Here is a 12,630-nt window from a genome sequence, read left to right on the forward strand (position 1 = left end):
ATCTGGGTTGAGTGCACTTGCAACCAATTAGTGCTGGTTTTGACCTATAAAGCCTTAAATGGCTTAGGACTGCAGTACCTCAAGATATCTGGAGAGTGACAATATGAGAATGGGCCTTTTCTGTGTTTGATCCCCATTTGTGGGACGCTCTCCTCAGGGAGCTTTGGCTGGTTCCTTCATTGCATATCTTTAGGTGAAGTATTTTTCTTTAACTGGGTGTTCAACTGATTAACATTAGAGTGGTAACTCAGGTTACATACGCTTCAGGTTCCAGACTCCGCTAACCCAGAAATAGTACCTTGGGTTAAGAACTTTGCTTCAGGATGAGAACAAAACAGCAACAGGAGGCCCCATTAGCTAAAGTGGTGCTTCAGGCTAAGAACAGTTTCAGGTTAAGAACGGACCTCCGGGACGAATTAAGTACTTAACCCGAGGTACCACTGTATATGGCTTTTAAATGTGTTTGTGAAAGTCTGGGGTTATTGGTTTGTTTTTGATTTATCATGTATATTTTGTATTCTCCTTTTGTATTTTTATGTTGTGAACTGCCTTGGCTTCTTTAGATGAAGGGCAGTATACAAATTTAATAAATATTAATAATATAATTTGCGTACATGGCTAGTGAATTGGGCCTGTATTGGTTGCATTGCATTGCATTGTGTTGTCGGTAATGTGATTTAGTAAAAATGGCATGCCTTGTAACAAAAATACAGCAAACTATTCACAATCAGACAGTTTGTTTTCTGAATGTGTTTATCTGAGCACAAAAGTATGCTATAATCAAACTTTGTTACTTGGCCTTGTAAACATACCAAGACAGTAGTTGACTCTAAGAAATATTCTAGGCACACCTGTTTGTTGCAGGAATGAATAAATTTCTTTCAGGGTAACAGAAGGATTAGAAAAATATGTCGGATTCATCAAAGTCTATTTATATGATTGTTTGAAAGGAAACGTTTTAGCATGCTAAAGATACAAAGAATGTGCAGAATGCTTCCCACCGCTTAAAATAACATCAATAGCAATATTATATAAACTCCCCGCCTTCAATGTGTATTATTAAACTGAAATTCAGAACCAAGTGTAAGCTGGACTTGGGATAAATGATACAATGATACGTCTCTATACAGCTATGAAACAAATAGCTACCGTATCCCCAAGGAACAGAAACCAGGGTCTTGATTTGACTTGCAATTTATCTGCCTAGACCTTAAGAGGCCTGACTCATAAGAAACAAAATGCTTGAAGCAGCAGGCACCAAACAACTCAGGTTTATTCGAATAAGATGCATGCTGACTTAAGCACTTCCACTTTCTCTATTGGCAGTAGCAACAAACAGGAACAGCCCACCATCAACAGCCTAGGAGAGAGAAGCTTAGAGCTAAGCAGTCGGCGGTTCGAATCCCTGCGGCAGGGTGAGCTCCTGTTGCTCGGTCCCTGCTCCTGCTAACCTAGCAGTTTGAAAGCACATCAAAGTGCAAGTAGATAAGTAGGTACTGCTCCGGCCGGAAGGTAAACAGCATTTCCGTGCGCTGCTCTGGTTCACCAGAAGCGGCTTAGTCATGCTGGCCACATGATCTGGAAGCTGTATGCTGGCTCCCTTGGCAAATAAAGCAAGATTAGCGCCACAACCCCAGAGTCGGTCACGACTGGATCTAATGGTCATGGGTCCCTTTACCTTTTAATGCATTCATGGCACAGCAATGTCCCATCATTCCACCTTCTTCTGCAGTTTCCTTTAGAGCGCAGGCTTCTTAGTCAAGAAGACCACTGTTTCAATTCCTGGAATCTCCTGGAAAAGTCTTCAGTCTGAAATCCTGTCTGTGTAGAACAGGGTAGTCAACCTTTTTATACCTACCGCCCACTAATAATGCCTCTTTCTTGATGGTAAAATTTTCCTTGCCGCCCACCAGTGCTCAATGGAAGGAGGATTCAGCTTGTGATGTAGAACCCCCTGAAACGCCCACTAGTGGGAACCAGGTTGACAACCCCTGGTGTAGAATATAAAGCTAGATAAACCAATAGTCTGAATGAGTATAAGGCAGCTTCCCATGCACCATATTGTGCTAACCTCTTGTTCCCGTGGAAGTCAGATTCTTGCTGGTGCAATGAGAATTCCCCCTCCTCCCCTTGTGTGCTCCCTGCTGTCCCCAGATTTGCTCTGGAGGATTGGGGGATTCCACTACCAGAAGAGATTTAGGGGATGCTTGAGATTGTTGAACCACATTGTCTAATTGTGAGTTAGACTGAGATGAAAGTTCCAAAATTGGCCCCTTGTCTCACTCCCCCCCCTTTCCCCACCCTTTTGCCACCATTGCTTATTTTTCAGTGGTGGTGTGTCAACCCCAGCAGCTGAAGACTGCAATTTTTAAAACCACCAATTTTAAATGTTTCTCTGTCCTTGGATATATAACTCCTCATCACCACCACCACCACCAACAAACAGCCTTGGGCTTTCCATCAAGTAGGGCATTCTAAGTTCTGTTAGCAAACTGTGACATTTCACAGCAGTATCTATTCATCTTTGTGGCTGGCCTTGGGATAGCATTTAATCTCTTGTTCAGCATCATTTCCTCAAAAAGCCTGCCCAGAAGGAGTTCTGCATACCTGGTGTTATTTGTTTCTAAGCAGAAATATTTCACCAACATATCATGCATAGCTGTCGTTCGTATACCTGCTTCCTTGTTACTTGGTCATGCTGAGTTTTAGATTTATCTACAGCAAATACTCAAAAATACTTAACCTTATCTGGAAACCTGACTGACTTAGCAAACTTTATAAGCTGATAACATGCACCCAGGAGGTCTACATAACACCAAGAGGGGGGGGGGATCTCATTGATGTAGTGAGTGCTTAAGATGGTTGACTGGCTTGCTGATTTTCCTCCTAGGAAATTATGATTCTCTTCTGCATGTGTCTCACAACTTCAGAAAGATATAAAGAGAAGCAGAAGACTGAAAAAGAGGAAGGAAAGGTGGGGGAATCACTTATATCCAAGGACAGAAAAGGTTACGCAAAGACAGTGGAAAGGTTTTTTGGTTAAATCAGTATGCTGGATGGAGGCAAATGGGGTATAAACAGTCAAGAATACACAAGGGCAAGAACCCCAAGGAGTGTAAGGGAAGATATTTCATTTCACAAAGGACTTTAAAACAGGAGCCAGGGATAATGGGAGTTCAGCAACATCTGAAGTGCCACAGGTTAGCAAACCCTGTTGTAAAATAGCCAGTCTGAACAACAGTCACTTAAGGACATGCACACTGTTAAGACCACATTCATGGAAGAAAATCTTAATTGGGTACAAGTGATCTCCGAAGAAGAAGGAGAAGAAAGAAAATAACCAGTAATAATTGCAGGATCAGCTGTTTTCTTCGCCCATTGTTTGCTATTAACATTAGCAACCACATAATGCATAATAGCTTTTAAGATATTTTATGATTATATTGTTTTATTGCATTGCACTCTTTGACATGGTTAGTTTATTTATGCCAATTTTATATTGCTTTGGTTCCTGTGGTGATGAACAGCTGTATAACACTTCTAATCAGTACTGATGTAACAACACATTCATTTCATACGTTAATATGGCACCTTATAAGAACCATATTTATCATTATATCATGTGTGAGTGTCCCTCATTCTCTTGCTTTCCCTCTTCCTAAAAAGGCATAGGTTAAGGGTTATCCTGCATTTTTTCATTCTGAAACAAAAGAAAAATGCTGTATTTTTGAAACAGCTGATTTTCTGGTTATTTTCCCATTCTTAGATCAGCTGTCATTTCTTGTGGGGCTTTCCCCCACTTAGAACTTGGTGTCACCCTGGTGTTACTTTATTTATCTGGCCTGTGTTTATTTCAAAATGTGTTTATTTCAAAAAGTTTAGTCCTGTTTTAATGGTAATCATGCTTAGGATAATAATACTCAATTTGTGTTTGATGTTGCAGTCCTATGAACATTTAGCTTTGATTAAGCTCGATTGAAAATAGGTAGACTTTACATGTATAAAATTGTACTACAGTGGTACTTTGGTTTAAGAACAGCCCTGTTTATGAATGATTCGGTTTACGAACTCTGCAAAACCAGAAGTAGTGTCCCGGTTTGAGAACTTTGCCTCTGTCTAAGAATGGAATCTGAATGGTGGAAGGGCATCGGCAGTGGAAGGCCTCATTAGGGAAAGCACGCCTCAGTTTAAGAATGGTTTCAGTTTAAGAACGGACTTCCGGAACAGATTAAGTTCATAAACCGAGGTACCACTGTACGTGAGTATTCAGTTCAATTCACACACCTAGAGATGGAGGAATAATGGCTGCCATATGACACAGAAAGGGATTAAGCACCGCTTTCCACATTAGCATTATGAAATAATGGAGCTTCATAACATGTACAGTGGTACCTCGGGTTAAGAACTTAATTCGTTCTGGAGGTCCGTTCTTAACCTGAAACTGTTCTTAACCTGAAGCACCACTGTAGCTAATGGGGCCTCCTGCTGCCGCTGTGCCGCCGCTGCACAATTTCTGTTCTCATCCTGAAGCAAAGTTCTTAACCCGAGGTACTATTTCTGGGTTAGCGGAGTCTGTAACCTGAAGCAACTGTAACCTAAAGCGTATGTAACCCGAGGTACCACTGTACTTCTGCCCTTTGGTACGATAGCTTGGATCCTAACTAGACGTAGGCTTGCTGGAGTATCTCCCACCCCCATCCCCGGATGGATGTTCACACTTGCAGAAGGAGGGTGGTTATTTTCATTGATTCCCTTTTCCCCAGCAGTCCCTTGTACACTCTGAAAATGTGCTTCAAAGTGTTGGGGGCCTCTCCAGACCAGCATGAGAGGTGACACAGGTCACCTCCTGTTGAGTCAAAATAGCCTACTGTGTTTTGCCAGTGGCATTTTCTGTTGGATCTCAGCCCCAGACCTCAAGACCATGAGTTAAGATTACTCAAGAATCTCTTAAGAGTTGAATACGCAGAGAAACTGGAAAAGACAAGTAGGTAACAAAAGTGCATATAATCGATGGAAAGCCTTTATTTGTCTCTGTGAATACTTCATGTCAAATAACCTTCCTATCCAATTTAAGGATATTTTGCTTAGAATTACCCAAGAAAAGATTCCACACTCCCCAAATGAGTTTAACAGAATCCATATCACAACTTCATAAATGAAGGATGATTTTTTAAAAAAGAAAAAAGAAAGAAAGAAGAAGCATTATTGTAGGGTGGGAGGTGTGTGTGTGTGTGTGTGTGTGTGTGTGTGTGTGTGTGTGTATATATATTTTTGATGTCTTGTCCAGCATCCAAGCTCTTCATCAATCTTTGGGGCTTTTAAATCTACTTTTGGCAATGGATGCAAAAACTCAGAAACGTAACAAATCTATCTTTTAATCGTTAATCGTTGTCACATTTCCTTAGAAGTGTCCCTCATTTCTTTAAATAAAATACTTCTCTAAGCGTGCTTAAGATTCTGGGCTCTCACAAGTATATTTTCTTTAGTAAAGGCTTGAGAATCTGGCAGATTGTCATATTCATGGAACTGATTAATCTCAGGGAAAGGAAGGAATAATATATAGTTGTATTAGTCATCATTAATTATCCTATGTACATGCTATAATTCATTATGTTTGGAAGCAGAGAAGGTGCAATCTGCCAGAGGAAGGAGATGAAAGCAACTCTTAGTAATACGAAAATCAATGATAAAGAATATACATTTTTAAGATAAGCCAGTGGTGAGTTTCTATCCAACAACTGAATTATTCATGTAAATTTATTTACTTGCAGTTACTGGATAATGACATATGCTCAAACTAAATTTTGATTTGCAATTATTCTTTTGTAAAATATTAAGATACTGTATGAAATACTCACCTTGTATTCCATTCAAGCACCTCAAAAGGGGGAAATTAACCTTTTGCTACACAGGGATGAATTCGGAATGTGCATTGCTAATATTTTTACATAATGGGACAATCTGTAGGTAGTAGACAGCTTGTTGTCATCCTAATTGCCTATTGTCTTTCTGATTACCTATTGGTAGGTCAGTGGTTTGAATCCCCACAACAGGGGTGAGCTCCTGTTGTTCGGTCCCAGCTCCTGCCCACCTAGCAGTTCAAAAGCACATCAAGTGCAAGTAGATAAATAGGTACCGCTCCGGCGGAAAGGTAAACAGTGTTTCTGTGCGCTGCAGCTTAGTCATGCTGGCCACATGACTCAGAAGCTGTCTGCGGACAAACGCCAGCTCCCTCGGCCTATAGAGTGAGATAAACATGTAACCCCAGAGTCGTCTGCGACTGGACCTAACGGTCAGGGGTAGCTTTACCTTTATGGTCAGATTCAATATGGTTGCTGCATCTAATCTCTTCCAGCCATAGTCCTAACCCCTTGAACAACTATAACAATCTTCTATATTCATACTACAACTATTAAGTTCTTTTTTAAAAAGAAATAAACTGGGTCCCAAAAGAATATTAAACCTTCAATCTAATTTCCAAATTCCTTCATCTCTCAAAGTTTTAGGCACATAGCACCCTCAGCTCTCACTAGTGAACTTAGTGGGAAAGAGCTTTGATGATCGTAGTACTCCTGTCTCTCGTAACAGGTACTTAACTTTTTTATGAGTCTCAACCCTATTTGCCTTTTAAAATTTCCTTTGGGTACATTGGACTTGCCTTTCTTTTTTATATTGTTTTAGTTTCTTGCTTTAGTTACAGCCCTTTCTGAACTTTTCACACAGATCTTTTATTCAGTACTTGTAAGATTTGTAGCTTTAATATTGCATAAGCCACAATTCTCGTAATATTTGCTTTGCTCACAGCAGTTTATCACAGAATTCAGTGAGATTACAGAGGATGGATTGGCCGATCCCAGGATAGAGATGCACACACTAGGTACATTGTAGGACTGATTTATTTTTTTAAATGGAGCATATTTGTTGTTTTGTTATTTTGTGTTATGTTGATACAGTGACTATCCTGCCTTATGTAAAACCCAGCAATATAGACAAGTATTACTAAGAACTACTAGTAGGAAGTAAAACTGTACTGTATACTACATTAACCCTAAAATTTGCTCCTTTAGTAAACATTGATTTCAGAGACCCATTCTAGCTAGCTCTGATTGAAACAGTATGGAGAGCTTAGAAGCTGGATAAAGTCTATTCGAACTTCTGCAACTGCAAAATTTATATTATTTTCATCTGCTTGTAAGTTTGAATAAAATGTGTTTAGGGCTGCTGGGGTCTGAGTTCAAAGAATAATTGTGGTTTGCCAAGGCAAAAGAGAAGGTAATTAAAGCAGTGTTTATGTACACAATGAAAGCTTCAAAATGGTTAAACTTTGAAGTGTTTTTTATTATTATTACTGAGTGGAAATGAAAGTGAAAAATAACCCCAATAATTTATTACCCAGTGTCATGTTGGATCTTCTAACAGCATTTATGTAGCACATTTCAAGCGTTCAGTGTAGTTCTTATACATTATCTTGGTGATCTTTGCAAGATACTGTTAGGGAAGGTGACTGTGGTTATCCTCTTATTGCTAATGAGGCCTGAGAGCAAAAAGGATTAGTGGTTTGCTTTTGATGAAATAGTGAATTCTTGGCTGGGGTGGGATTTGAACTGAGTTCTACCTGTTAAGCTGCACTAGTTTGTTTTATTCAGCAAATGCAGATGTAATAACACCATGGACATGTGTAAGTCCTTATATTGTTATACATGACTTCAGACTCAAGAATCTAGAAACAGTTAACAAATTGTTCAAAAATGATTAATTAATCTGCTTTTTCTTGCCCCTTCTATTGTTGTGTCAGCAACCTGCTGCAAAAAAACCCCTGTATTATTCGGTAACCATATGTGCAATAAAAGGCAATTTTGTTTTTGAATAAATTGACGCTTAACACAGGAAATATGCTGTCCAAACTTCTTCACAGAGCTTTCTTTTTCTTGCAACCACCTCTGCAAATATAAATGATGCCGTTAATTACTGTGCAGAAGTATTTCTTCATATAAATGAAGATATTCATAGCAAGTTCAGTTTTGACTTTTTATATATAAAAAAATACCATTTTGTGCTTATAAAATTATCTCCAGTAAACATCATTTAACATTCTATCAAATGACACTTCAGACTTTACATGCAGCAGGGTAGTCTTGAATTCTGCATATTTACTTCAGTGAAGTTAGTCCAGATTTATATGAAAGTGTCGTTAAAATATAGACCAATATGTTTAGTTTAATGTGTTAGCTATTATATTATTTACATTTTGTTGGTCTTAGCAAAACATACTTGGGAGAGATGTTTTCACCCTTGCCCTGACAGATGATAGTTGTCCTTTGGATGCTGTTTCACATCTTACATGAAGAACTACTTTGATAAATGTTTGTTTTTCATTGCAGTAACTTGGTGTGTTCTTTCCAGCATAAAATATAGCCTTCTATACTTTTGGCATGCAGTTTACTCTGAGCTTTTGTGGATGGAGTGAATAGCCCAAGTGTTAAAAGGAGCTTCTGGTGGGTTGATGAGGGGGGATTCTATAATTAAAATATTATTTTTCAGAAGTCATTTCTTCCTTCATCATTTCCCTATGAAATAGCTATGCTTCACAAATATGTAAGTTGATAAACCAGTGGTAGATAAGCCTAGAATGAACCTGGAACTTCATGAAAAATCGTGTCCTCTTCACAGAGGGTACTTGTTGCAGTGAAATCACTAAAACTGACCTTACCATTTGTGTGGGTGGGATTGTTTGGATAGCCACCACAACCCAATTTGGTCCCTCAGTTGCTGGGGTAATTCTGGCCAATAGGGTTGAAAGAATTTGCAGCTGGGGGACCTATTTATACAACTGCACGTTGCGTCGAGCTTCCTCTTAGCGCTTCGTGTACCGGTTCACCCGCCCAAATCCCTATATTTAGGGTCTTGCTATGACCTTGCTATGCTGTTGTGGGTCATCTGCATTTGGGGCAGGAGCCCAGTAGGAATTTCCCCATTTGGCTGATGCCACTTGGGTTTCGCCTCCTGTGTAGCAAATTGTCACAACTTTGTAAGGTTTGGAGGTTAGGCATTGGTTCAAGGTGTGGTGAGGGGAGGTTGACACACCTGCCCCTCCCAATGTGCAATAGGGTATTCTGTTAAAGGAATCCAGGCGCTTGCCATGCTTTTGTCCGATCCCCTTCCAGGGGTTAGGGCCACGCCACAGCACCTAGGAGCATTTTGGGGTAGGGTTACATCTGTGGTAGGACCAATGCCCCCCCAGTCTGTTTACCCTTACTGACTTCTGCCAGTGTCCAGTTGTCAGTGCTGCCCTGCCAGAGGTGTAGGTGCAGCTAGTTGAATCAATGCCTAAGCGAACCATTCACATTCAGTAATCAATAAAGTTGTGGCCAAAATTATGCCAGTAACCTTAAACTAATATTGGTGTCAACTGTGTCTTTCTTTGGGAGGTCTTGGGGGTCTTCACATTGTTAATGAAACAGGTTTCCCAGATTAACATGAAGGAATTCAAGAGATAATGTTGGTGGTGGTGATAATCATATAATATTACTGAAGTATTATTGTCATTATTTAATTTAGTTTAAATAATAACACATACAAAGCTCGCTCACAAAGCTTAGTAAATAATATCTTCTGATATCACACCTTATCCCATACTTACCCATTTTTTCCATTTTGCTCTTGACACATTGTCACTGAATCATCTGTTCACCCACGACTTTGTACACACGCTGCAGTATTGTCCATTGTTGCTTATTTTTGTGTACAGAATCCAGTTTTATGGTAAGTAGGTGGGTTGCTGATTTGTCAGTGTGCCATTCTGGATCAAGCCTTTATGAATTGTTTTTAAGCACCAAAGTGGACAAAGAAAGCTTTTATAGCAGCTGACCAATTAACAGTAATCATTCTTGTTAAACTTTACTAAAGAACTGGAGTATGTGATGAATGCAAAGTATTCATTTCTCTCCCCCCCCCCTTTGCTGCATTCAAGTCCATCTTGCAAAATAGCCTTTAACTGCTTTGCTATTTCATGTTCATTTTGCAGATTGAGAATGTTGATGTCTGCCTTAACTTTCTGGCAGCCAGAGGCGTAAATGTCCAAGGTCTTTCTGCGGAAGGTAAGAAAAAGCCATCATCATCATCAGAGATAGTGAATTACCTTCTGGAAAGGTACTTCTTCAAACTTGATTTGCAGTATATTATTTTGGAAAAGATATTACCGTATTTTTTGCTCTATAAGACTCACTTTTTCCCTTCTTAAAAGTAAGGGGAAATGTGTGTGCGTCTTATGGAGCAAATGCCGGCTGCGCAGCTATCCCAGAAGCCAGAACAGCAGGAGGGATTACTGCACAGCAAAAGCAGAATCTTTTTTTTCTTGTTTTCCTCCTCCAAAAACTAGGTGCATCTTATGGTCTGGTGTGTCTTATAGAGTGAAAAATATGGCAGTTGTCTTATGAAATACAGTTTTGATTTGACATAATTCTTGGCATAAATTAAAACACTTAAAAAAACCCATTTCCTATGGGAAATATTTATTTAAATTAGCACTTTCCCCTTGAATATCTTTGCCTCCATTTCTTCCTCTTCCTAAAGATTCATAGCTATAAATATGCTTTCTACAAGCACAAAATGAAAAATGCACACGTGACTTACTGTACTGTATAGTGCAGACAACTGAAGTCAGGAGCAAACCTCATTTTAGCAAAACTCATCAGAATTTGCCAGATCAGAATTTGCCAGATCAGAAATTGCAAGCATTTGCTTCAGAATGTTCTCAAGTTGTGGAGTTTGTTATTTACTGGGAATATCAGCCATTGTCTGATACTATCAGTAAAACTACATAGATTTAGAATTACTATTTTTAAGATTGGAAGTTAAAACACTTTTTGTGTGTGCAGGCTTACGTGCTGCACTTAATGACATAACATTATACTGAATCTTCCCGACTAATTCTAAAGTAGCATCATGTTCAGTGGCTCTTAAAAACTGAGAAATGGTGAGTAGTATACATATAACCAAGTCAGAAAAATCATAGAATTGTAGAGTTGAAAGACATTTTTTTTTGCATAGATGACTAAACTGATAAATTTTGAATTATACTTTCTCTTTTATAGGAAACATAAGATGTAGTTGTTAGAACTATCTTAATAGTTTTTTGACATATATCTGAACAATGTTGAAAAGATCAAATGGATGAAATGTTTTTCTCTCTCAACTGTATTCAAAAGAAAACAGATTCTGCTAACTTCAGTGGGAAACATTTTTTTTAATAGTATAATAGGTCCCTCTCATTCTCATCAGAGAATATAGATTTGTTTGATGTTCCTGGAAGGGGATCATACTTTTTTAAAGCCGGAAGTCACCGGAACTGAGTTCTGGCACCTCTTTTGTGCATTTTCTGTCACTTACTGGTTGCATTCCAACACCTTTGTGGCATTGTGGTGCTGTTCCACGGCATGGCACTTGGGACTGTGTTTTGGAGGTGGTGGGTGGCATGGTGATTGGAGCGACGTGGCTGTCAGTGGCGTAAGGTGGCAGTTCATGTTATTTTGCCTTGGCGGTGGGGCAAACTCAACAACTTTGGTTCCAGCACCTCTTTTTCTAGAAAAAAAATGCCTGTATGTACTGTATCTTCCCAGTGTTCCAAGTCTGTGTACTGAGCAAAGGTGATATACTGGTGTGAAATAGGGTGCAAATATTTAGAAACTTCCCAAATGTATCTCTCCTTTTTGAAATATAAATATATATAATTATTCAAATTGCAAACTATTTAACTGCAGTTTATGTCACCAGTTTGTTTCTCTTTATGCTGCAGATGCAAAATATAAATATCTGAAATTTACCCCAAAGTTGTTCTTATTTATAAATTAATATAATAATTGCTCAATTTTATAAATGTTGTATTTTACAACATGAAGGTCTGTATTTTGTATTAAAAGTCACACTTCACAAATTCCGCACCACAAATTCAGCTTGAGTAGGCCTATATATGGTCATTATCAAAAGAACAGCTTCAGTATGTGAGTTTTCCATATTTGAAGGTAGTATTTGAGATCAGATAGGATCAAGCCCAGCCCAAAATGCCCGAGGAACAAAGGACAAGATGGCACCTATTCTGTTCCATGTACAGAGAGTGACTAGGCTGGCCATTGAATCTTACTTCAACATTGGCAATGGAGAAGTGAACATAACAGGCTAGTTTAGGGGGTTCACAACATGTGTAGCACACACAGCTTTGTCTTCCAAGAGAGGGAAATGGCAAGCGAGCTCAGGAATAATGTCTGGTGCCCTGCTGCTGTCCCCCCAGCATCTGCTTGCTGTGGGTTATTCAGCCTAATAGTAGGATTGGTCCTGGGAAGGAAATTTGCAGGATTTCTGTATATTCAATATACTAGTATTGCTTTTGGTATATAATTCTGTGGTTTTTATCCAATGCTTCTGTTCCACCCATGCAACAGACTTGTGCAATGAAACTTTCACCTCCACAGCAGGTTTTGGGGCATGTCAGGAGAGGAGAGGAGATGAGAGGAAGCAAAAGTCCTATTGCATGAGAAGAACACCACTTACGCAGTATTGGATACAATCCTGTGTATTTTGTACAAAACAATCCATAACACTGCTCTCACCTGATCAATCCTCTTATGTTTCCTA

At 39.2% G+C, this 12,630-nt stretch overlaps 1 protein-coding gene across 10 annotated transcripts in view; it reads left to right on the plus strand.

The window, feature by feature from the left end:
* NAV3 (neuron navigator 3) overlaps positions 1 to 12,630 on the plus strand; it is a 430,775-nt gene that overhangs the window by 266,030 nt on the left and 152,115 nt on the right. For all 10 annotated transcript variants that reach the window (XM_081929091.1, XM_081929086.1, XM_081929090.1 and 7 more), the window contains one exon: positions 10,025 to 10,097. In XM_081929091.1, the coding sequence (XP_081785217.1) occupies positions 10,025 to 10,097 (73 nt within the window). The remainder of the gene's footprint in view (positions 1 to 10,024; positions 10,098 to 12,630) is intronic.

Source organism: Podarcis melisellensis (genome assembly GCF_964234715.1).
Source record: "Podarcis melisellensis genome assembly, chromosome: 10".
NCBI lineage: Eukaryota > Metazoa > Chordata > Lepidosauria > Squamata > Lacertidae > Podarcis > Podarcis melisellensis.